This window comes from Pongo pygmaeus, chromosome 1 (genome assembly GCF_028885625.2).
Source record: "Pongo pygmaeus isolate AG05252 chromosome 1, NHGRI_mPonPyg2-v2.0_pri, whole genome shotgun sequence".
NCBI lineage: Eukaryota > Metazoa > Chordata > Mammalia > Primates > Hominidae > Pongo > Pongo pygmaeus.
Window position 1 is genome coordinate 100192198 of NC_072373.2, and position 23796 is coordinate 100215993.

The 23796-nt window shown below is 48.8% G+C and overlaps 4 protein-coding genes and 1 non-coding gene across 14 annotated transcripts in view; 2 read left to right on the top strand and 3 right to left on the bottom strand.

Moving 5' to 3' along the window:
- Window positions 1-992, top strand: part of LOC134738089 (uncharacterized) — a 13216-nt gene extending 12224 nt beyond the window's left edge. The window contains exon 3 of one of the 2 annotated variants that reach the window (XM_063651274.1): window positions 719-992. In XM_063651274.1, coding sequence (XP_063507344.1) covers window positions 719-992 — 274 coding nt within the window. The remainder of the gene's footprint in view (window positions 1-718) is intronic. The other variant, XM_063651279.1, reaches the window with a different exon arrangement.
- C1H1orf54 (chromosome 1 C1orf54 homolog) overlaps window positions 1-1042 on the bottom strand; it is an 11998-nt gene extending 10956 nt beyond the window's left edge. For 2 of the 4 annotated variants that reach the window (XM_054474601.1, XM_054474599.1), the window contains exon 1: window positions 876-1042. The gene's annotated coding sequence lies outside the window, so the exon portion shown is untranslated. Of the gene's footprint in view, window positions 1-826 lie in introns of all 4 variants that reach the window. The other 2 variants (XM_063651282.1, XM_054474600.2) reach the window with 1 other exon arrangement.
- On the top strand, window positions 1041-4637 carry APH1A (aph-1 homolog A, gamma-secretase subunit). Of its 3 annotated transcripts, XM_054474597.2 has the most exons (7): window positions 1210-1348; window positions 1920-2090; window positions 2258-2331; window positions 2569-2691; window positions 2842-2969; window positions 3386-3509; window positions 3846-4637. In XM_054474597.2, exons 1-7 carry the CDS (start codon window positions 1236-1238, stop codon window positions 3908-3910), a joined length of 798 nt encoding a protein of 265 aa, XP_054330572.1. In that variant the 5' UTR covers window positions 1210-1235; the 3' UTR covers window positions 3911-4637. The 3 variants fall into 3 exon arrangements, with proteins under 3 accessions (XP_054330573.1, XP_054330572.1, XP_063507326.1); XM_054474598.2 differs by lacking the exon at window positions 2258-2331 and having other exon boundaries at window positions 1041-1348; window positions 2056-2090; XM_063651256.1 differs by having other exon boundaries at window positions 2569-4637.
- CA14 (carbonic anhydrase 14) lies at window positions 4196-12365 on the bottom strand. Of its 4 annotated transcripts, none has more exons than XM_054474593.2 (11): window positions 11820-12364; window positions 9855-9875; window positions 8398-8577; window positions 7736-7878; window positions 7416-7511; window positions 7173-7239; window positions 6844-7001; window positions 6624-6744; window positions 6364-6381; window positions 6165-6249; window positions 4196-5446 (listed from the first exon to the last, which is right to left on the bottom strand). In XM_054474593.2, exons 1-11 carry the CDS (start codon window positions 11872-11874, stop codon window positions 5380-5382), a joined length of 1011 nt encoding a protein of 336 aa, XP_054330568.1. In that variant the 5' UTR covers window positions 11875-12364; the 3' UTR covers window positions 4196-5379. The 4 variants fall into 4 exon arrangements, with proteins under 4 accessions (XP_054330568.1, XP_054330567.1, XP_063507319.1 ...); XM_054474592.2 differs by having other exon boundaries at window positions 6364-6384; window positions 11820-12363; XM_063651249.1 differs by lacking the exon at window positions 6165-6249 and having other exon boundaries at window positions 5026-5446; window positions 11820-12365.
- On the bottom strand, window positions 8239-8342 carry LOC129029773 (small nucleolar RNA U13). The gene has a single exon (XR_008500388.1). It is a non-coding gene; the product is annotated as a small nucleolar RNA U13 (small nucleolar RNA).
- Window positions 12366-23796: the final 11431 nt, after the last annotated feature.

Here is a 23796-nt window from a genome sequence, read left to right on the forward strand (position 1 = left end):
TCTTTTTTGAGACAGAACCTCACTCCGTTGCCCAGGCTGTAGTGCAGTAGCGCAATCTCAGCTCACTGCCACCTCTGCCTCTCGGGTTCAAGCTATATTTGCCCCTCAGCCTCCCGGGTAGCTGGGATTACAGGCGCGCGTCACCACACCCGGCTAATTTTTGTATTTTTAGTAGAGATGGAGTTTCGCCATGTTGGCCAGGCTGGTCTCAAACTCCTGGCCTCCCAAAGTGCTGTGATTACAGGGGTGAGCCACCGCGCCCAGCCTACTTTAACTTTCGTTCACTCTAATATACAATCCCTCTCCCCAGCCTGAGGAAAACGCACCACTGAGGTTCATTTTTCAGAAAATAAATAGAGGAAGTATGACATAAAAGGAACTTGGGGCGGGGGTGGGGTGGGGGTGTCGTTTTCCTTCAACCCCATCGCTCTAATTGCTTTTAAACTCCCGGACTCTTTCAAAATGCCTTCCTAACATTTCTCTCCAGGCTCCTTTTGCTTCTCTCCGATTCTCTTGTCATTACAGATGAAGGCTTCATTAGCGATATACTGTATTCCATGTTTATTATACTAGTCTGTCCGAAGAGCTCCTACTTTTTAATGTAATCTTCATCCCTTAGGCAGCAGCTCTAGCCCATTTCCTCTCATTCAAGTAAGAACAATACCCGTCCCTATCTCCCTGCGCCCCATCCTGTGCTCTCTTTGTATTTGTCCCTTAGATTCAAACAGGATCTACCCCCTCTGCAGCCCTTCAAGAAGAGGCAAGATTGCTACCACTTTTCCCCACAAAGTGACGAAAGGAAACAGCGACGGAGGCGCAACCGAACCCAGGAATCGGTGTCTCGACTGGTCCATTCCCGGCCCACCCCTATTAACCGGCTCGAGCCACTCCCTGGACGAAGTCAAGGCCTCGGAAGGCGACTACAACTCCCAGCAGGTCGAGCAGCTCCGCCCGCGCTGATTCTCCATTGGCCTTCCGGGGGTGGGGATTAGATGGGAGGTGGCCTTGGGGCTGCGGCCGGGATTTGTCCCCTCTTCGGCTTCCGTAGAGGAAGTGGCGCGGACCTTCATTTGGGGTTTCGGTTCCCCCCCTTCCCCTTCCCCGGGGTCTGGGGGTGACATTGCACCGCGCCCCTCGTGGGGTCGCGTTGCCACCCCACGCGGACTGCCCAGCTGGCGCGCCCCTCCCATTTGCCTGTCCTGGTCAGGCCCCCACCCCCTCCCACCTGACCAGCCATGGGGGCTGCGGTGTTTTTCGGCTGCACTTTCGTCGCGTTCGGCCCGGCCTTCGCGCTTTTCTTGATCACTGTGGCTGGGGACCCGCTTCGCGTTATCATCCTGGTCGCAGGGTGAGTAGAGGGCCCGGGAGACGGCGGGAGAGCGTCGAAGAGAGAGGTGCGGAAGGGGCTGGAGGAACTGGGGCGAGCCTGGGAGCCTGAATTGGGGACGATAAGTCGGAGGTGAAGTTTGGGCGGAGGTGAGGGGTTGGGTCTGGGAGATTTGCCCTTTCCCGCAGTTGGTTTCCACCTTCCAAGGATCTCACAGATTCCTCCTATATTCCTCCCAGCGACGTCAGAGAAGGCCCAAGGCCGAGACTCGTGAGGGGGCTGTGCTGACCTAGGCTGGCCGAGTCAGGTGCCTTAGGGGAGGATCCAGGAATGGATACCTCGCCCTTCCGTGCTCGCACACTCTGGCTCTTATCGCTCTGAAGACTCTTTAATTAGATTTCTCCCCTTTCCAATGCGTTCACTTTTCTACAGATGAGTCTCTTGGTGGAGACAGTTACCCTACCTGGTCCATGTCTCCCTAACCATCCGGAAGGCTAACTTCCACTTTTCAAGCAGCTTTGGCTGGTTTCCCTCCTTGATTTCTCTGGCTGCCCCTACCATTGCTTGTCTCACTGCCCCTGTCTTTTCTTAGGGCATTTTTCTGGCTGGTCTCCCTGCTCCTGGCCTCTGTGGTCTGGTTCATCTTGGTCCATGTGACCGACCGGTCAGATGCCCGGCTCCAGTACGGCCTCCTGATTTTTGGTGCTGCTGTCTCTGTCCTTCTACAGGAGGTGTTCCGCTTTGCCTACTACAAGCTGCTTAAGTAAGAAGATGGAGTGGTCTGGAGGGGAGAGGGGCAAAGGACTGCACTATGGGAAGTGGGGCAGCCCCTGGGTGCTGGTTTGGAAGAGGAGGCACTAAGGGAGGACATTAGAGGGAAAGGAGCATCCCTGCCCTCCCTCATGTTTCCCCTACCCCACCCCACCCCAGGAAGGCAGATGAGGGGTTAGCATCGCTGAGTGAGGACGGAAGATCACCCATCTCCATCCGCCAGATGGCCTATGGTGAGCCAAGGGAGAGGGACTGGAGGAGGGAGTTGGACAGCCCCCTCCTCTAGGGAAGTCTCTAAATATCCACATGTTCTAAGTGGCTTCCTACTTTCCTTCATCCGTCACTTCCAAAGAAAGTTGGTCTGGAGGGAGAGTAGATGTGAAAGAATTGTAACCGGGAATGGGGCGGGGTCAGTGGTGAACAGGCAATAGTGTGATCTCTGACATTGATGAGATCCTCCCTTCCCCCAGTTTCTGGTCTCTCCTTCGGTATCATCAGTGGTGTCTTCTCTGTTATCAATATTTTGGCTGATGCACTTGGGCCAGGTGTGGTTGGGATCCATGGAGACTCACCCTATTACTTCCTGACTTCAGGTAAGATCCACCTTCTATCTAGCCTTTACCCCCCATCCATCCTTGTCCCTGATGTGATTTATTGGCCTTCCCTGGGAGACTTCTTTGGCTCAACATCTCAGGAGCCTGGGAGATCAGGGATGTATCTCCTCCCCATCTCCCTCCCTGCAGCCTTTCTGACAGCAGCCATTATCCTGCTCCATACCTTTTGGGGAGTTGTGTTCTTTGATGCCTGTGAGAGGAGACGGTACTGGGCTTTGGGCCTGGTGGTTGGGAGTCACCTACTGACATCGGGACTGGTGAGTTGGAGACAGGGGCCTGAGTTAGGGAGAAAAGCATTTAATGGTGAGTGGGATGTGGGGGAAAGGGTATCCTTACTTCTTAACATTTTTAACTTACCTGGGAGGAGGAGGAAAGGTGAGTCTTTCGAGGTCTCTCACCTCGGCATCATTTCTATCACCTGCTCTGGGGAGGAGGTTGAATGGATTAGTCGAACTGTAATGCAGAGGGCCTGAGGTGAGCAGGAGCGGCAGAAACCTTTGAGTTTCTGAGGAGCTGAAAATCAAAAGTCCCCTTAACCACAAGATGTTGGTGCTCTGAAGGGAAAGACTGGGGAATTTGAGAGAGATATCTGGGAGTCAAAGGTACAGAGAGAATATGGGGATTAGGTCGAGGGAGAATCTAATCTCTTTCCTACTCTTACCCTCCTTCCTAGACATTCCTGAACCCCTGGTATGAGGCCAGCCTGCTGCCCATCTATGCAGTCACTGTTTCCATGGGGCTCTGGGCCTTCATCACAGCTGGAGGGTCCCTCCGAAGTATTCAGCGCAGCCTCTTGTGTAAGGACTGACTACCTGGACTGATCGCCTGACAGATCCCACCTGCCTGTCCACTGCCCATGACTGAGCCCAGCCCCAGCCCGGGTCCATTGCCCACATTCTCTGTCTCCTTCTCGTCGGTCTACCCCACCACCTCCAGGGTTTTGCTTTGTCCTTTTGTGACCGTTAGTCTCTAAGCTTTACCAGGAGCAGCCTGGGTTCAGCCAGTCAGTGACTGGTGGGTTTGAATCTGCACTTATCCCCACCACCTGGGGACCCCCTTGTTGTCCAGGACTCCCCCTGTGTCAGTGCTCTGCTCTCACCCTGCCCAAGACTCACCTCCCTTCCCCTCTGCAGGCCGACGGCAGGAGGACAGTCGGGTGATGGTGTATTCTGCCCTGCGCATCCCACCCGAGGACTGAGGGAACCTAGGGGGGACCCCTGGGCCTGGGGTGCCCTCCTGATGTCCTCGCCCTGTATTTCTCCATCTCCAGTTCTGGACAGTGCAGGTTGCCAAGAAAAGGGACCTAGTTTAGCCATTGCCCTGGAGATGAAATTAATGGAGGCTCAAGGGTAGATGAGCTCTGAGTTTCTCAGTACTCCCTCCCAAGACTGGACATCTTGGTCTTTTTCTCAGGCCTGAGGGGAACCATTTTTGGTGTGATAAATACCCTAAACTGCCTTTTTTTCTTTTTTGAGGTAGGGGGAGGGAGGAGGTATGTTGGAACTCTTCTAACCTCCTTGGGCTACATTTTCTCTCCTCAAGTTGCTCCTCATGACTGGGCTCATTTCGGTCCCTTTCTCCTTGGTCCCAGACCTTGGGGGAAAGGAAGGAAGTGCATGTTTGGGAACTGGCATTACTGGAACTAATGGTTTTAACCTCCTTAACCACCAGCATCCCTCCTCTCCCCAAGGTGAAGTGGAGGGTGCTGTGGTGAGTTGGCCACTCCAGAGCTGCAGTGCCACTGGAGGAGTCAGACTACCATGACATCGTAGGGAAGGAGGGGAGATTTTTTTGTAGTTTTTAATTGGGGTGTGGGAGGGGTGGGGAGGTTTTCTATAAACTGTATCATTTTCTGCTGAGGGTGGAGTGTCCCATCCTTTTAATCAAGGTGATTGTGATTTTGACTAATAAAAAAGAATTTGTAATTGTGGGGGAACTTGGCTTTTAAGGGAGGGGATAGCATGTTAATTGAGATTTCTGTCCTCAGATCTCTTGTCCAGCCACTTTCCTAACCTGGCAACCACTGATCTCCAAGCATAGCCTTGGTGCAAGGGCAGAAATCTGGGCTAGTGGCTTAACATGTCTGAAACTTTGGGTTAAGTGTTTTCCCAGAAGCTAATGTTTCCTTCCAGGGGTGGGATAAAAGGAGTTAATCACCCATGCTGCTTTTCCCCATCCTTTGCCCATCTTTACCACCTGAGGGATTCAGGAACTTGCCCACCCTCAAGAGCCTCAAAGGATAGGCCAGAATTAAAGTCAGAAACTTTAATTTCCAAATATATTGATCAAAAATATACAACTTCAACAGCAACTCTTTATCCTAAGGAGAGATCCAGCAGTATATCTAGGGAAAGGGCCATAAAAGTGAGGGGGTAGAGGACTTTGGGGTATATCCCAAACTTCCCCTGCAACTAAACAGTTTGTTCTCTGCATTAACAACAGCGATTTCCTCATTTCCCCCTACATGTTTGGAGAGGCTGAAGGCTCTGCAGTTCTTCCTCGAATGACAGCCTGGGTCCATTCCTCTCTGTAGGAGATGTCCAGGGGAAGGAGGACATCTGCCTACTACTCTTACAGTGTTTCTGGCCAGATCCTACACCCCATTTTAGAGGCTTCCTGATAGGCATGAGGGGAAGTCATCCACATCCACGGTATCTGAGAAGGAATTTATGCCTCAGTTGTGGCTTGTGCTGAGGTGAAGCCCACACTCTTTCGGTTTTCCAGCCTCTTCTTCCTGGAAAGGGGAATAGCTCATGAGAATGACTGCTATCTAAGTGAAGCAGATTAGAGGTGAAATAGGAGAATGCTTTTTAATAGAAAAGAGGGCTGGGCAAGGTGTTTTACGCCTATAATCCCAGCACTTTGGGAGGCTGAGGCGGGCGGATCACTTGAGGTCAGGAGTTGGAGACCAGCCTGGGCAACGTAGTGAAAACCCGTCTCTGCTAAAAATACAAAAATTATCTGGGCATGGTGGCACATGCCTGTAGTCCCAGCTACTCAGGAGGCTGAGGTGGGAGGACAACTTGAACCCGGGAGGTGGAGGTTGCAGTGAGCTATGATAAAGCCATGCACTCCAGCCTGGACAACAGTGAGAACCTGTCTCAAAAAGCAGGTGGCTCACGCCTGTAATCCCAGTACTTTGGGAGGCCGAGGCGGGCGGATTGCCTGAGGTCAGGAGTTTGAGACCAGCCTGGCCAATATGGTGAAACCTATTCTCTACTAAAAGTACAAAAATTAGCTGGGTGTGATGGTGCATGCCTGTAGTCCCAGCTACTCGGGAGGCTGAGGCAGGAGAATTGCTTGAACCCAGAAGGCAGAGGTTGCAGTGAGCTGAGATTGCACACCACTGCACTCCAGACTGAGTAACAGAGCAAGACTCTGTCTCCCTCCGGCCAAAAAAAAAAAAAAAAAAAAAAAAGAAAGGACTGGAGGAATGGAAAGTAAGGCCTCACCGAATCTTTCTAGCAATGAAATAAACAGCCAGGAGAAGGCAGAGACAGCCAACCAAGATTCCTACACCTAGACTCAGCATTTCACCTGGGGGAGATAAAGGTAAAAGGTGTCAGCCTAGGACTAACATAGATTTTGAGCCTTTCCCCCACTCGGTGAGGACGCCTCCCCTCCCCGCAGTATCTTATAAGGCTGCCTTACCTGTGGTATACGAGGATCCTGCTGTAAGAGAAGAAAATGGGTCAGTGGGACTTCAGATCCCCATCCCAGCTGGGAGCAGCACTCTCTGCTGCTGTGCCTGGGAGAATCCCCCGGGGGCACCCCGGGGTGGGGGTTGGTTCCCAGTCCAAGCAAGTCCCGGAAACCCCCTCCCCTTTTGGCCTTTTCTTCCCATTGGCTGCCTAGTTCCTGCCATTGTGTCCCCTTCAGTTTCCCATCTCTTCTGAGCCGTGCAGAATCACCCTGGATGAAAGAAGCAAAGACCATGCGCTGATTGAGAGGCTGAGGGGCTCGGTAGTTCTGTATCAGAAGCTTAGAGGGCTCCTCTTCTGTGGAGAACAATGTCCCCTGAAGCTTTTCCAGCTGAGGAGCAGAAGCGTGGGAGAGGTGTTACTTTGGGGAGTGGGAAGGGGTCTGAAGTTAGAACTGTATCTCACCTCACCTCGTTTCTTCACCACTTACCTGTTCCATTGAAATCTGGGACCTTCTATAGAAGACTGTCCAGAGCACACTCTGGTAGCAAGGGGGAGTTGTGAGCGAGCCATTGTAGCGGAAGTACTGCCCCAGCTGTGGGGGGAGCAGCTCTCTCAGGTTGAAGGGAGGCACTGAGGTCTTCTGATCTGGGGAGAACAGACTGGGACTCATCTTCCTTTCAGTGTGCCCTAGCTTACCGAGATAGGGCTCCCAGAAGCAAAATTCCTTGGCTCTATGTAATTGCTTCATCCCAAGGCTTTTAAGGATACTTTTTGAAAGTCTAATCTTACTTCCTGCTATAGATTTTTAAGGCTCACCTTTATGCCTGACTTCATGCAAGTGACTCAGAATGTGTTCATAAGCTATATTCTTAGTCTCACCCACCTGGAAGAGGAGGAAAGGGAGAGAGTTTGGAATGAGTCCATGTTTGGAATAAGAAATTTATGTACAGAATAAATGGTCAGGGTGGGCTGCTGCCTGCCATAGGAAAGAGGCCAGCAACAGAAATAGGTTTGCAGAGGAAGTGGAGAGAAACCTGGAAGGGACTGGGGGCTACTGACCTCAATTAGGATGCCTAGGACAGCCAGGCCCTGAGGCCTCTCAGCAGCCTCACTCAAGCTGTCATAGGAATCAGAGTCATAATGTACAATGTGGAGCTAAAGGAAGGAAGAGGGAATTGAATCATGGAATGTCCCCACCCCCTTCAAGGCCTTGATCCTAGCTGCCACCATCCCCCTGCTGTCCCTGGCAGGCACTAAGTCTGTCCCTCAAAGATTGGCCTTATCCCCCCAGCATGACTTTTCCTAAGGTCCAGATCCTTTCCCCAGGACCAACCATCCCTGTTACTTTGTTTGAGTCCCAGCTCTTTGTTCCCTGGTACCTCTGCAACTGTGGCTTCGCTGTTGATCTGGTGTTCTGACCCCTCTGGGGATCCTTTCTGACCCCAGTGCAGGTGGAGTTGGGCAGCTACATATTTTCGGGGAAGTCCACCCAGATACAGGGTAGAGGGCAGAGAGAGTTGCACTGTGAGGAAAAGAGCAAACTCGGATTGATGGAGGCATGTGGATACATTCCCACTTCCGGGTTGCCACCACTTCTTGAGAGACTTGGCCCTCTTCCAGTTTTCTCCCCCAGTAGCACCCAGTTCCTCCCATAAGCCAGTGCTTTTCTAGCATGTCTTCCTTTTTCTTGGTGAAGATCAAGTCAGTGCAATGATACCTACCTTCTGAGCTTGGTTATAAACATTTCGATTCCCGCTTTAGCTACAGGATCCTGATCCCCATTCTCATATCTCCAAATTCATGGACAAAGGTTTTTGAGAATTCGCAGGTTAGGAGAATGCTGCTTTCCTCTCACTCCTGAGGTTATTTGTTTGTTTATTTATGTCAGATGGGTAATGTGCCAACATCTTGACAAGATTCGAGGGTGGCACATCTTACGCATGCTCATAAACACCGCATCATCATGCTCACGAACTACAAAAGGATCTGACTCCTAAGATCTGAGCTGGAGCCTACAACTCCTTGGAGCCTGTGCTTTTACCTGTGTGGCCATTGTTGTGCAGGTCCAAAGGCTCGGTGCCAGGAAGGTCATATCCGTGGGGCTGCAGAGCAGGCAAATCAGGGTCAAATGTCACACTGTCTGTCTGAATATCGATGGGCGACTGGGCATTGTTTCCACACTCAGGGTAAGAGGCTGGCCAATGGTCCTGACCATGTGGGCCTGGTGGGGGTTACCAAAGACATTGGTCCTGTCCTCCAGCTCTAGCTACCGTTCAACACCGCCCCCTCCCTTTGACCCTTCCCCTAACCAAGCCGTACATCTGTGTGGAGGTAGAAATGGACTTCCCTCCACCCAGGTTAAGACCCCAGTTGTACAGGGATGGGTGAGGTAGGAGTCCTGTTGAGCCTCACGCTGCAGTTCCCCTTCCCTACCCAGAGGCAGTGATGATTCCCCAACTATCCTGATGAATGGAGAGTGGTAGCTCTTTTACTTACCTGTATTTTGAGGACAAGAAAGCTGAATGAGGGGAGAGGAGATGCATAGAAAACCTGAATACCCTGAGAGATGGGATTAGAAAGTAGGAGTAGAAAAATAGGAGAAATAAAATGATCCTAAATAGGCCAGGCACAGTGGCTTATGCCGGTAATCCCAGCACTTTGGGAGCAGGTGGATTGTTTGAGGTCAGGAGTTTGAGACCAGCCTGGCCAACATGGTGAAACCCCATCTCTACTAAAAATACAAAAATTAGCCAGACGTGGTAGGCACCTGTAATCCCAGCTACTCGAGAGGCTGAGGCAGGAGAATCACTTAAACCCAGGATGTGGAGTTTGCAGTGAGCCCAGATTGCGCCACTGCACTCCAGCCTGGGTGACAGAGCAAGACTCTGTGTCCAAAAAAAAAAAAAAAAAAAAAGATCCTAGAGAGATAGGGTCTCCTGGAGGCCCCTATCAAGTGGCCTTGGGATTCAGATATCCTGACTTCTCGTCATTCACTTCTTGCTGTCACACTGACCGTTTGTCATGGACTTGAGTTCGGTTAAGTCATTAATCAGTAGTTCATAGGAACTGAGTTCCACCTCCCCCAGGGTCAGAAACTATCCTGCCAGCCTCTTCCTCACCCCCTGACCTCCAGCTCTGTCCCAATTGCAGATGCAGGTTAGGGGTAGGACGGATTAGGATAGACAGAGCCAGAAGGAGACCTGGCAGCTAAGCTCAGAGTTCCCACCCAGCTTCCTTTCCACCCCAGCTCCCTCACTCCTACACGATTTACTGAGGACTTAACTAGCTTTTCTGCCAAATCAGGACGTGTAGGATTTGATGATTAGAGCAGGATGTAGGAGCCATATATGTGAAACTCAAGGCAGGAGGAGATCCAGAAGGGAGGAGCTAGGGTGAGAAGCTAAAGGAAGTCTCCTCCCACCCGCACAGTGTGTCTTCCTGCCAGGTGAGGAGGTCCCAGTGTGAAAGGGTTGTCGGGAGGCCTCGAGATCTACTCACCCTCATATGTCCAGTGTTGACCTGCAAGGCAGAATGGTTTGGGTTACAGCCAGCGCAGCCTGGGGCAGAACCCTGGCCTCCACACTCCCCTCCCTCCGGCATTCTGTACTGCTCCACCTCCTTCTCTGCAGTCTCTCCTCCCTCTGCTCCAGCACTTTGCAAAGGAAGCCCTGAAACTGGACACCTCTGTGGAAAGGTCGGGGGGCCTATTTAAAATCACCAGCCAGGCTGTGCTGGTGCCTGCCGAGTAAAAGGGGAGGAGGAAGGAAAAGAGGTAAAGCCCAGAGACTAAAATTAACCTGGATCCAAATGTGCGATTGGCCCAACCCTTACTTATTCTGTAACCTGTGCCAAGTCAATCTAACACTTAGAAGACTGGGGTGGGTGGGGTGAGGGTGTGGGCAGAGGGTTGGAAGGATAGGGACTAGAAAGCGGGGAGGAGAAAGGAGTTTAGAGTGTGTGTGTGTTGGGGGGTGCTACTGAGGGGAGAAGGGGAGATTATTCCTTTGCTTTAAAAAATTGCGTGAATAAAGGTACTGAGCTGTAAACTCATATGTAAATTCTTCCTTTCTGATCCCATTAGCTCTAGAGGAAACCCATCACCAGGAGGCTCTGCTCCCTACATTCCGAGATGGTTAGGGAAGGGCGGGAGTCAGGGCAGGGTCTACTCTAGATTGAGGATGGTGGGTGGGCACAGGCGGCCAGGCTGGCAGGGACAGGATGAAAGTGAAGCATTGTGTGTAGAGAAGAGAGCTGCCAGCTGGGTCACATGCCAGGCTCTCGTGCAGTCCTGTCTGACGCAAAGGCTGAGGGTCTGCAGGTCCAGCCCCTCCCTACGGCCAAACTGCCTCAAGAAGAAAACGAAGGGCTTCGTGGTTTATGCTGCAATATTCATACTACTAGAAACTCTGGAGAAAAATCCTAAATTCCTTCCTCTCTCTCTCTCTTATTCCCTTAAATTCCTCAAACTTGTGAGATGTCCTGCTCTTATCCTTGACCTATTCTGCTAGCCCAAGGGAGAGCTGGAGGCAGCCTCTTATTTACCATATCTGCGGGATCCCCCAACAACTCGAACTCCCTGGTCTGTAAAGGTGCCTGTCCGCTCTGGTCAGAGCCTCAACACACTTATTCTGTCTCTTCCTCCTCTTTCTCCTCAGATGAGATTTGTGAGTCTCCATTTGGCTGCCCGCCTGCCCCCATCCTCTCTGCATTTGCCTTCTGCTCTCTGGACACCCCCCTCACCCTGCTCTTTCCACAAACCTGAGTTACACACCTAGTATGTGCTGTATACTGTGCTAGGCACAGGAAACACAAAAATGAGGTCTAGAAGTTCCTGGGGACACTCCTGGAGCGCTTCAGCCTGTTCTCCCAAGAATCCCTCCTCATCTCCTGGGAGCTCCTGAAAGTCCTTTGTAAACTGTAAAGTGTCAAACAAATGTTGACTCTTACTGCCACTTTCAGAGGATAACTGGGGAGTTAGTCGCTCCACAGAATGAAGAGGGAATCTTGGCCAAAAGGGGATGAATTGGAGATCAGGGTCTGAGTTGGGCAGGAAGTATTCTTCCCCCCACTCCCATCTATCTATCTTTTCACTCCAGGCCTCTTTGACTCCCTATTTGGAGGAGTTTGTAAATAAAGAAGTCCAGGAGTCCTGCCTGGGACCAGGGCAGTGGGGGAAAGAGCTCTGGAGAAAATCTGTAGCCTGCAAAGGGATTCCAGCACTTGCATGTGTACACACCCTGCCCGCCGCTAGTTCTCCCCGACCTCCAATAACAACAAGGCTGGAGAGACAAAAGGTAAAGAAGGGAAGTGGTCTCCTCCACACCCCGCTCTTTTTTCCTCATCTCTGAGCCTATTATTCCAGCCTCTAGGCTTCCTTTCACACCTCTCCTCCCCCCATTAAGCACACCTGGCGACATGTGAACATCAGCACAAATCCACACACAGACATTTAGTTGTACCTACCCCCATCAGCAGCCAGGATCCAAATCACCTCCAGCAGGAGGGCGGAGAACAACATAGTGTCCCAGGAAGGGGTGCAGGGGACTGGGAATTTGAGGACTAGAGGACTAGGACAGGCAGAGAGAGAGGGAGGGAGGGAAGGGAGAGAGAGAGAGAGAGAGCGCTCCTGGCGTGACTGTATTTATCTCTGCTTCTCTTGCTGTCTCTGTCTCTGTGGGCTTCCAGGGGATTTGGTGTTCAGTAGGGTATCATGGGTTTCTGGATCCCCAGGACAAATCTCTTGCTGCCTCTTTGCCCTCTCTCTTTATCTCCCTCTGCAGTCTCCACTCCAGTAGCTGGCCAGCGACTTTACAACTGCCTCCTGCTTTTAAGGTGGCTCTGAATGGGTGTATGTGGGGACGGGGGGGCTGCCTGGGCTGCCGGCGAACAGCTCCTTAAATAGCCAATTAGGCATGCAGGATGGCCCCACTCGGAGCTGGAGTGCGGCAAGTTTCACTGGAGCCCTGGCCCTGGCTCAGGAGCCCAGCTGGGGAGAACTCTTCCTTCCTCTGCTAGTCACACAGATGCTGCTTAGATGGGTGTTCCCTGGAGCAGGCAGGGTCAAGGAAGGGGCTTTGGGGTTCAACTCAGCCCCCTCAAGAGGACATTGTATTTTCATCCCCCCGCCTGGCTTCTCCTCTGAGGAGCAGCTCCCTGGGTGTTATGGGGCAGATGGCGGGGGTACCTGTTCTTAATTCCCTGCATAATCTGAGCTGCCCTGGAATGGGAAGAGTCCAGAATTAGGAGATATATAACAAGAGGGAATTGGGGACTCAGGGTGCAGGCGAGGGGTGGAGGAAGTCAAGAACTAAAACCTGAGTTGTGTCCTAAGTTATAAGGAAGAGAAGTAAGATGAGGAGAACTCATCTGGAGCAATCTCTTCTGTGCCTGCCACCACCCCCTTCCCACGGTGAGGCCTGGGTCCACGTGCTTGTGTGGCCCGGGGCCGGGGGAGTGCGGGGAGGGAGCGTTGTTTGCTGGATAAAGCCCATTTGTATGCCCAGTGGGGGAGGGGTGTAGCAGCACCATGGAGAGACAGCGGCTGTAACTGCCAGACCAGCCACCTCCCTCTCCAGGGAGCCCAGATCTAGGGCGGCTTTTGTCACTGAAGAGGACACTGACCTCCGGCAGAGAGGCCAGGGCAGGAGGAAAGAAGGAGAGACTTTAGGAACAATCACTACCACCATCAGAAAAAGGCGGTCTCCAGAGAAAAAGAGGGGAGGGTCTGGAGAGACCACGTGATCCAGATGGAAGAGGGGCCCAGGGTCTTCTCTCCAGCCCAACAAAGGGCTGAGGCAGGACATGTGGCACTGAATGAAACCTGCCACCAAGGAGCTGCGCCCATGGAGCATGGAGGCTGCACGTCTCAGGAATGTGAACTGGTGTTTGCTCCCCACGGGACTGGAAATCCCGATTGGAATGTACATCCTAAATCCCTCGTTAGAGAATGTGAAACCCACAGATACTTTCAAGCCAGACATTGAAACCTCTTTCTCCTCCGTGCCCTTCACCAGAGGCACCAGCCAGGAGGATGCACCCATTTGAAGCTCCCTCTGCCCTTCTTGCTCCTGCCGAGTAGCAATAAATAGCCAAACAAAGGGAGCAGAAGCTAAATAAGGGAGCAGGATAAAAGCCAAATGAACAGAATAATGCATGTGCTGGATCATCAGCTCCTGCAGAGAAAGGAGCTCACTGTGCCTTTCTATCCTCTGTGATTGATCTGCAAAGCCAAGCCATTTTGCTGATGTCATTTCCCTTTTTCTTCTCCTATCACCCTCTGAATTATTTGTCCCCTTCAGGAAAGTTTTATGTTTTGAGGTTCCCCAAAGCCCCATCCATCCCATCTAAGAAGAGTAAAAGGCTTGAAGTATAAATTAGACTTCCCGGGAATCAGGGTACTTAACACAAAGAAACAAAAAAAGAAAGCAGAGACATCTTGGTATGAAAGAAGAGATTTAGTAGGAAAGAAGAGGTCTGAACAGAATGACCTCTGCAGGGGCAGAGTTCCCCTGGAGCGCTAAGCTGAGATTCCGATTCCCAAGGCAGATAGCGTGTCTTGCCAGGCGCCACCTCCTGGCTCGTCTATGAATTTTTAAATTTTAATTTAAAATGCTTTGTGTATGGTTCCTTCTGGGAGGTATTTCACTGCTGCTGGGCTTTGGGATTTTGCCTACGCAACTGAACATTGTTTCACAAAGATATCTTAGCCTGGAATCAACACTTCCCTGATCTTGGGTGAGCAACGCATCCAGGTGCTTGTGCTTCCCAGACGACAAAAGCCCTCCTTTCTAGGACAGAGGGAGCGAGGAGGCGAGCGCCATCCTCCAGGCACTTGACTTTATCTTGATCTTTGGCTTTACTGTGGATATTTCTTTTGTTGCTTTCTAGCTGTGCTGATTTGGAGTAGGTGTCAAGGGGACCCTTATATGTAAGTTAAAAAAAAAAACGGACACAGCTCCCTCTCCCCACTCAGTCTTAGTTTCCACTCAAACCCTGGCACCTTTGTTTTTGTTCCGACCTGTGTCTCAAGCCCTTTCCTTGCTTGCATTGGCTAAAACCGTTAAAACCAAAACCAAGCATCCCACTGCCTTCTGGCGCCATCTCCTGTCCTTGTAGATATACTGAAACTTGACTGAGATGAGGCGTGGTGGCTCACGCCCGTAATGCCAGCACTTTGGGAGGCCGAGGCAGGTGGGCCAGGAGTTCCAGACCAGCCTGGCCAAAACATAGCAAAACCCCGTCTCTACTAAAAATACAAAAATTAGCCAGGCGTGGTGGTGCATGCCTGTAATCCCAGCTATGCAGGATTACAGGCAGCTGAGGCAGGAGAATTGCTTGAACTCAGGAGTGGGAGGTTGCAGTGAGTTGAGATTGCTCCACTGCACTCCAGCCTGGGTGACAGAGTGAGACTCTGTCTCAAAAACAAACAAACAAACAAAGAATTAAGTAATTTTGGAAAAAATGACCCTTTGGATAATTTTCTTAGTTTTCCAGTTCACATTACACAACAGATGCAGTATGAGAATCTTGTAAATTGAGGACTGGTAAAAGTTTGTGGTCTGAAAATTTGCAAGTCATTTAATTATAAACGATAAATTACAGTATTTCAGTTGCAATTTTGTGTCATACATTGATTCCATGAACAGAACAGCTGCTTGGTACATAATGTTGATTGAATGAATCTAGTAATTGCAACATTTATTTACTTTCACAGAATTTTAGAGCAGAAGGGCCCTCAGGCATCATTCTAAACCCCTTGTTATACCCTGTAAAAATGAGTTTTGAGAGATTTAGGGATTCAGCCATGGTTAGTCACATAGCTGCTAGGCTAAACCAGAACAAGGACACAGGCACCAGTGAGCTTTCTCCCACACCATTGATTCTCAAATGTCAATGTGTATCAGAATCACCTGGAAAGCTTTTTAAACTTGGAAAGCTTATTAAAAATACAGATTTCTGGCCAGGCGCAGTGGCTCATGTCTGTAATCCCAGCACTTTGAGAGGCCGAGGCGGGCGGATCACCTGAGGTCAGGAATTTGAGACCAGCCTGGCCAACATGGCGAAACCCCATCTCCACTAAAAATACAAAAAAATTAGCCAGGCTTGGTAGCGGGCGCCTGTAATCCCAGCTACTTGGGAGACTGAGGCAGGAGAATCGCTTGAACTCGGGAGGCAGAGGTTGCAGTGAGCCAAGACTGCACCACCGCACTCCAGCCTGGGTGACAGGAGCAAAACTCTATCTCAAAGATAAAATAGAATAAATAAATAGAGATTTCTGGACCTCACCCCCATAGTACCTGATTCTATAGTTCTGGGTATGTCCAAATCTACGTTAGCATTTCTCTTTCTCTCTCTCTTTTTTTTTTTTTGACAGAGTCTCAGCTGGGCGCAGTGGCTCACGCCTGTAATCCCAGAACTTTGGGAGTCTGAGGTGGGCAGATCACGAGGTCAAGAGATCAAGACCATCCTGGCCAACCAACATGGTGAAACCCCATCTCTACAAAAAATACAAAAATTAGCTGGGCTTAGTGGCGCACGCCTGTAGTCCCAGCTACTCAGGAGGCTGAGGCAGGAGAACCACTTGAACCTGGGAGGAGGAGGTTGCAGTGAGCCGAGATAGCGCCATTGCACTCTAGCCCGGGCGACAGAGCGAGACTCCATCTCAAAAAAAAAGAGTCTTGCTCTGTTGCCTAAGCTGCAGCGCAATGGCATGATCTTGGCTCACCGTAACCTCTGCCTCCCGGGTTCAAGCGATTCTCCTGCCTCAGCCTCCCAAGTAGCTGGGATTGCAGGCATTTGCCACCATGCCCGGCTAATTTGGTATTTTTAGTAGAGACGGGGTTTCTCCATGTTGATCAGGCTAGTCTTGAACTCCCTACCTCAGGTGATCTGCCTGCCTCAGCCTCCCAAAGTGCTGGGATTACAGGTGTAAGCCACCACGCCTAGCCTCTCTCTTTTTTTTTTGGAAACAGGGTCTCACTCTGTCACCTAGGCTGGAGTGCAGCGGCAGAATCATAGCTCACTTCAGCCTCAAACTCAAGTGATCCTCTTCTCAGCCTCCTGAGTAGCTAGGACTACATGCGCATGCCACCATGACTGGCAGGTTTTAAAAATTGTCTCAGTTTTTGTAGAGACAAGATTTTGTCATGTTTCTCAGGCTGGTCTCAAACTCCTGGGCTGAGTGATTTGCCCAGCTCGGCCTCCCAAAGTGCTGAGATTATAAGCATGAGCCACCGCAGCCACTTCTTTCTAGTCACCATGAATAAAAGCACTATAAGTATTTGAGTACAGGTCTTTGAGCAGACATATGTTTTTGTTGTTCTTGAGTAAATACCTAGGAGTGGGAATACATAGATACTGAGTGCTGGATTGTACGGGAAGCGTATGTTTAACTTTGTAAAAAAACTGCCGGGCTGTTTTTCTTTTACTTTCTTTTCTCTTGAGATGGCATGGCTCTGTTGTCCAGGTTGGAGTGCAGTGGCGGTGATCTTGGCTCACTGCAGCCTTCCCTTCCTGGGCTCAAGCGATCCTTCCCACCTCAGCCTCCCAAGCACCTGAGACTACAGGTTCACGCCACCACGCCCAGCTAACTTTTAAATTTTTTTGTAGAGACAAGGTTTCACCATATTGCCTAGGTTGGTCTTGAACTCCTGGCCTCAAGTAATTCTCCTGCTTCGGCCTCCCAAAGTGTTAGAATTACAGGCATGAGCCACCATGCCTGGCCTCTTTTATTTTATTATTTATTTATTTATTTATTTTTTGAGACGGAGTCTTGCTCTGTTTCCCAGGCTGGAGTGCAGTGGCATGATCATGGCTCACTGCAACCTCTGCCTCCCAGGTTCAAGCAATTCTCCTGCCTCAGCCTCCCAAGTAGCTGGGACTACAGGCACGTGCCACTATGTCTGGCTAATTTTTGCATTTTTAGTAGAGACAGAGTTTCATTCACCATCTTGGCCAGGCTGGTCTCTAACTCCTGACCTCATGATCCACCTGCCTCAGCCTCCCAAAGTGCTGGGATTACAGGTGTGAGCCACCACACCCAGCCTATTTTATTACTTTTTTAATAGAGATGGGGTCTTGCCATGTTGCCTAGGCTGGTCTCATCTCCTAGTTTCAAGTGATTCTCCTGCCTAGGCCTTCCAAAGTGTTGGGATTACCAGCGTGAGCCATTGCACCTGGTCCCCAGACTGTTTTTCATAGTGCTTATACAGTTTTTCTTTCCCACCAGCAATGTATGAGTTCTAGTTGTCCTCATCTTTACAAGTGTTTGATATTGTCCGTTTAAAAAAAAAAAAAAAGTACAGCTGGGCATGGTGGCTCACACCTGTAATCCCAGCACTTTGGGAGGCCAAGGTGGGCACATCACGAGGTCAGGAGTTCGAGACCAGCCTGGCCAACATGGCGAAACTCCGTCTTTACTAAAAATATAAAAATTAGCCAGATGTGGTGGCTCACGCCTGTAATCCCAGCTACTCTAGAGGCTGAGGCAGGAGAATCTCTTGAACCCAGGAGGCAGAGGTTGAAGTGAGCTGAGATCATGCCATTGTGCTCCAGCCTAGGCGACAAGAGCAGGACTCCATCTCAAAAAAAAAAAAAAAAAAAAAAAAAAAAAGTAGCTATTCTTCTAGGTGTATAATGGTATCTCATTTTGGTTTTAATTTAGGATATCAACTTTTTAAAGGGTTTTTGCTATATTTGTTACCATATTGCGTTCCATAAAGGTTATACTTCTTTGGGGAGATAAACAAAGGACTCTACAATTGGTGTTTCACACTAGGCAAAAATTCAATATTTTTCTTTCCCTTGTGACCTTTTAGCTATCATACAGAAATAAAATTCACTTATAACGTGGTTAAATTTCTGCACAGTGAATATCATCCTTTCATGGACTTTTAGAATAAAATGAGAGATATGTTCATTTGGAGGAAATTTTGGCTTAAAGATAAGTAAAGGCTACATTAGTGAGTGTAGCAAACTCTTCAAAAACACATATTGAAAGTAAACTCATTATTTTGTGAGAAAGTATAACACTAAAATAATATATACTAATGCAAAATACTGTTTGTCGAAATAGCTCAAATAATTAAGCAGGAGAAAATCATAATTAAATAGATCAGATTGCACCAAATAATCACCCAGTTTCTATCAAATTTCACTATATTTCAGTAGAATTACATTCAACTCTGATTACTTAGATTTTGTTTTTGGTGTTTTCTGGAAGCAATTGGCTTGATCGAGCTAAAATTAAATGGAAACACAAATACAACACTGGCAAAAAAATCTAAACTGTATTAATAAATAGAGAAATATACCTATTGAAACATGACAGATGAGTATAGCAAGGTCCTGTCAACAGATATTGTACATTGAATAAGTTTGAATTTGGCATGCTAAATTTCTATATAACAAGATATAGCCAGGTGTAGTGGCTCACACCTATAGCCTCAACACTTCAGGAGGCTGAGGTGGGAGGATAGCTTGAGCCCAAGTAATTTGAGGCTGTAGTGAGCCATGATCACACCACTGCACCCTAACCTGGGTGACAGAGCAAGAAAGACCCTGTCTCTAAAACCAAAAAATCAAACCAAACAAAAACAAATCAAAAAAGTTAAACAAACAAACAATATACCTACATTCTTATCTTTCACCACAGAATAAAAAATGTTGATATCAGTTTAAAGACTGCTGGTCCACTCAATATGTTTCATTGTGTTTGTGGAAGGTCCACAAGTCAGTGGTTAGCTAACTCACATTATTATTGTTATTATTTTTTGAGACAGAGTCTCGCTGTGTTGCCCAGGCTGGAGTGCAGTGGCGTGATCTAGCTCACTGCAACCTTCACCTCCTGGGTTCAAGTGATTCTCCTGCTTCAGCCTCCCAAGTAGCTGGGATTACTGGCTCCCCCAACCAAGCCCAACTACTTTTTGTATTTTCAGTAGGGACAGGGTTTTGCCATGTTGGCCAGGTGGTCTCAAACTCCTGACCTCAGGTGATCCGCCCGCCTCGGCCTCCCAAAGTGCTGGGATTACAGGTGTGAGCCACTGCGCACAGCCTATTTTTAAATTTAGTTTTTATTTTTATCAAAGTAGAACAGGTACATAGTTTAAAAAGTCAAATAGATCAACATAGGTTATAATTAAACACTCTATTCTTCCCACATCTAATTCTTACTTCCCAGAGATAATTGCTGCAACTTTTTAACTTCCTCGTAGTATTCACCTCAAATTTCCAAAAACATATTTATACTGCTGTGTCTTGATTTTTTAAAGTTTCAGGTATTTGTGAAAGCTAATCCACCATGTTGGCTTCTGATTAACCCCAGTTCTGGGAAGGCCTCTAAGATTTCAAGTTTACCTATTGTTCCTGGTGTAAGAGCAGGTATTGCCATACATTCTGCCCTTAGCTCAAACAACCTTGATGTTATCATATCTATACATCCCTTCTGAATCACCCTTTCCCTGTAGTATAGAAGCCCCAGGTCTGCGGGTAATGGAGCAGGAAACCACTATCTCATCTCACCATTGCCCAAGACATGCACACGGCCTCTGTTCATAAGTCTCTATTAAATGTTTATTTCTAAGAAACTGGACTTGTCAGCCTCTTTCTTTGGCCTCTCAGCTTCCTTGGACTTTTGGAACAGGTTTGCATAGGCCTGCCCACTGCCACAGAATTATCTATTAACTTCCAACCATAAAAGATGAGGAGTTACTTCTTTTACATAATACTTCCTTCCCAAAAGACACTTCTGCCCCCAGCCCCTTGGAAATAACTATTATATCGTAATATTAGTTAAATTAACATTTAAGTTATCATCAATATTTACTCACAGCTTAGCCAAGAAGTGTATTATATTTCCTTTCTTGTATAACTTTTAATTTCCCTCAAATTAATAATGGCCTTATTTTTTTCTTTTGTTTTAGTTTTCTAGTTGCTTATTCATCTCCAAATTCACTGTTGAAAATCTAACTCTTATTTTATTATGTTCCAACCTGTCAGATATTCATTCTGTCATAACATTTTTAAAAGAAATATTCCTCTTGGAACCCTTTATCCTCCAGTTCTGAGTTCAACTGGCTCTTCTCTCTGGAAGCTTTTTAGTAATTTTTCTTTCTCCTGGGTGTTATATAATTTCATGATAATGTATATTGGGTTTTTTTTGGTGGGGGGGCAGGGTTTTGAGACAGAGTATCCCTCTGTTGCCCAGGCTGGAGTGCAGTGGTACAATCTTGGCTCACTGCAACCTCCGCCTCCCGGGTTCAAGCAATTCTTGTGCCTCAGCCTCATGAGTAACTGAGATTACAGGTCACCAGTCCCAGCTAATATTTGTATTTTTGTAGAGACAGGGTTTCACCATGTTGGCCAGGTTGGTCTCGAACTCCTGACCTCAGGTAATTCGCCTGCCTCGGCCTCCCAAAGTGCTGGGATTACAGGCATGAGCCACCGTTCCCGGCCCTGCTAAGATAATTACTGGGATCTCTGAAGGGGACCCCAATAAAAGCATTCCTTCTTTGTTCTAAGGTCCTGAACACATTGAGAAATCAAGCAAAAAATAAATAGAGGTCAACATATCACCTTTATTACTGTTTGAGACCAGATTGGAGGATGTGGGTTAGTATGGGAGTCAATGAGCCTGCTAACTGGCTGGGCACAGTTCACACCTGTAATCCCAGCACTTTGGGAGGCTGGATCACCTGAGGTCAGATGTTCAAGACCAGCCTGGCCAACATGGAGAAAGCCCATCTCTACTTAAAAAATACAAAAATTAGCTGAGTGTGGTGGCGGGTGCCTATAATCCCAGCTACTTGAGAGATTGCGCCACTGCACTCCAGCCTGGGCAACAGAGTGAAACTGTCTAAAAAAAAAAAAAAAAAAAAAAAAAGCTGGGCGCGGAGGCTCACGCCTGTAATCCCAACACTTTGGGAGGCCGAGGTAGGCTGATCACCTGAGGTCGGGAGTTCAAGACCAGCCTGATCAACATGGAGAAACTCCCGTCTTTACTAAAAATACAAAATTAGCTGGGTGTGGTGACGCATGCCTGCAATCCCAGCTACTCCGGAGGCCAAGGTAGGAGAATCACTTGAACCCGGGAGGCAGAGGTTGCGGTGAGCCAAGATCGTGCTATTGCACTCCAGCCTGGGTAACAAGAGCAAAACTCCCTCTCAAAAAAAAAAAAAAAAAAAAAGAGCCGGCTAACTGTATCCCAGGAAGAGGCAGCTTGGATTGGGGCAGATCTCAGCATGGAGGAAACAAGCAGAAAATGCGTTCTGATGGGTGGGCTCCTCTTCCCAAGAGCAAGAGGATAGAACTGAGTGGAACAGTCCATTAAGAGTGGATGAACAAAGGCTGGGCACGGTGGCTCAAACCTGTAATCCAGCACTTTGGGAGGCTGAGGCGGGCGGATCACGAGGCCAGGAAGGAGATCGAGACCATCCTGGCTAACATGGTGAAACCCTGTCTCCACTAAAAACACAAAAAATTAGCCGGGCGTGGTGGCGGGCGCCTGTAGTCCCAGCTACTCACGAGGCTGAGGCAGGAGAATGGCGTGAACCCAGGAGGCGGAGCTTGCAGTGAGCCGAGATCGCGCCACTGCACTCCAGCCTGGGCGACAGAGCAAGACTCCGTCTCGAAAAAAAAAAAAAAAAAAAAAAAAAGAGTGTATGAACAAAGGGCTAAAAAAGACATAGTTACATGAATTAAGTCTCTTGATAAGAAGGAAAACCGGCCGGGAGTGGTGTCTCACGCCTGTAATGCCAGCACTTTGGGAGGCTGAGGCGGCAGGCAGATCACGAGGTCAGGAGATTGAGACCATCCTGGCTAACACGGTTAAACCCCATTTCTTTCTTCTTCTTTTTTTTTTTTTTTCTTTTTGAGACTGATTTTCACTCTTGTTGCCCAGACTGGAATGGCGCGATCTTGGCTCACTGCAACCTCTCTGCCTCCCCGGTACAAGCGATTCTCCTGCCTCAGCCTCCCAAAATGCTGGGATTACAGGCGTGAGACACCGCGCCCAGCCAGTTAAACCCCATATCTACTAAAAATACAAAAAATTAACCGGGCATGGTGCTGCGCGCTTGTAGTCCCAGCTACTCAGGCGGCTGAGGCAGGAGAATCGCTTGAACCTGGGAGGCAGAGGCTGCAGTGAGCCGAGATCGTGCCACTGCGCTCCAGCCTGGGCAACAGAACGAGACTCTGTCTCAAAAAAAAAAAAGAAGGAAAACCTCAGAAGTAAAGAAGCGTATCTGAGCTACGTTGTTCATCAGCTTTACAGATTCCAAAATTTTGTTGAGGTCTCTCCTGAGTTGTCTTCTTGCTCATTCTCTTTGTCTTTTGCATTTAGATCTTATTCTTTCAAAGTCATTAAGATTTGGGAGGAAATACAGGTAAATATAGATATTAAATTCTCCATATTAACCATAAGTTTCCAGTTTTTATTGATTGATTTCAGTGGCAAAATGATAGCTCACTGTAGCCTCAACCTCCTGGGCTCAAGCGATCCTCCCACCCCAGCCTCCTGAGTAGCTGGGACCACAGGTGGGCACCACCACGCCCAGCTAATTTTTTATTTTTTGTAGAGACAGGGTCTCCCCATGTTGCCCAGGCTGTTCTTGAACTCCTGAAGCAATCCTTCTCAGCCTTCCAAAGTGTTGAGATTACAGGTGTGAGCCACTATGCTTGGCCTTTTTTTTTTTTTTAATTTGAGATAGAGTTTCGCTCTTGTTGCCCAGGCTGCAGTACAATGGCACGATCTCGGCTCACTGCAACCTCCGCCTCCCAGATTCAAGCGAATCTCCTACCTCAGCCTCCTGAGTAGCTGGGATTATAGGCACCTGCCACCACACCCAGCTATTTTTTGTATTTTTTTAGTAGAGACGGGGTTTCACCATGTTGGCCAGGCTGGTCTCGAACTCCTGACCTCAGGTGATCCACCCGCCTAGACCTCCCAGAATGCCGGGATTACAGGCGTGAGCCACTGCGCCTCCCTTTTTTTTTTTTTTTTTTTTTTTTTAATAGAGACAGGATCTTGCTATATTGCACAGACTGGTTTAGAACTTCTGGGCTCAAGCAATCCTCTGCCTCAGCCTTCCAAAGTGCTGTGATTACAGGTGTCAGCCACTGGGCCTAGCCTCAAGTTATGTTTTGAAGGTAACCTTGTTACCAAAATTACAAATTTGGCCAGGCACCTTGGCTCATGCCTATAATCTCAACATTTTGGGAGGCCGAGGTGGGTGGATCACTTGAGGTCAGGAGTTCGAGACCAGCCTGGCTAACATGGGGAAACCCCATCTCTACTAAAAATACAAAAATTAGCCGAGCATGCTGGTGCATGCCTGTAATCCCAGCTACTTGGGAGGCTGAGGCAGGAGAATTGCTTGAACCTGGGAGGCAGAGATTGCAGTGAGCTAAGATTGCCCCACTGCACTCTAGCCTGGGCAACAAGACC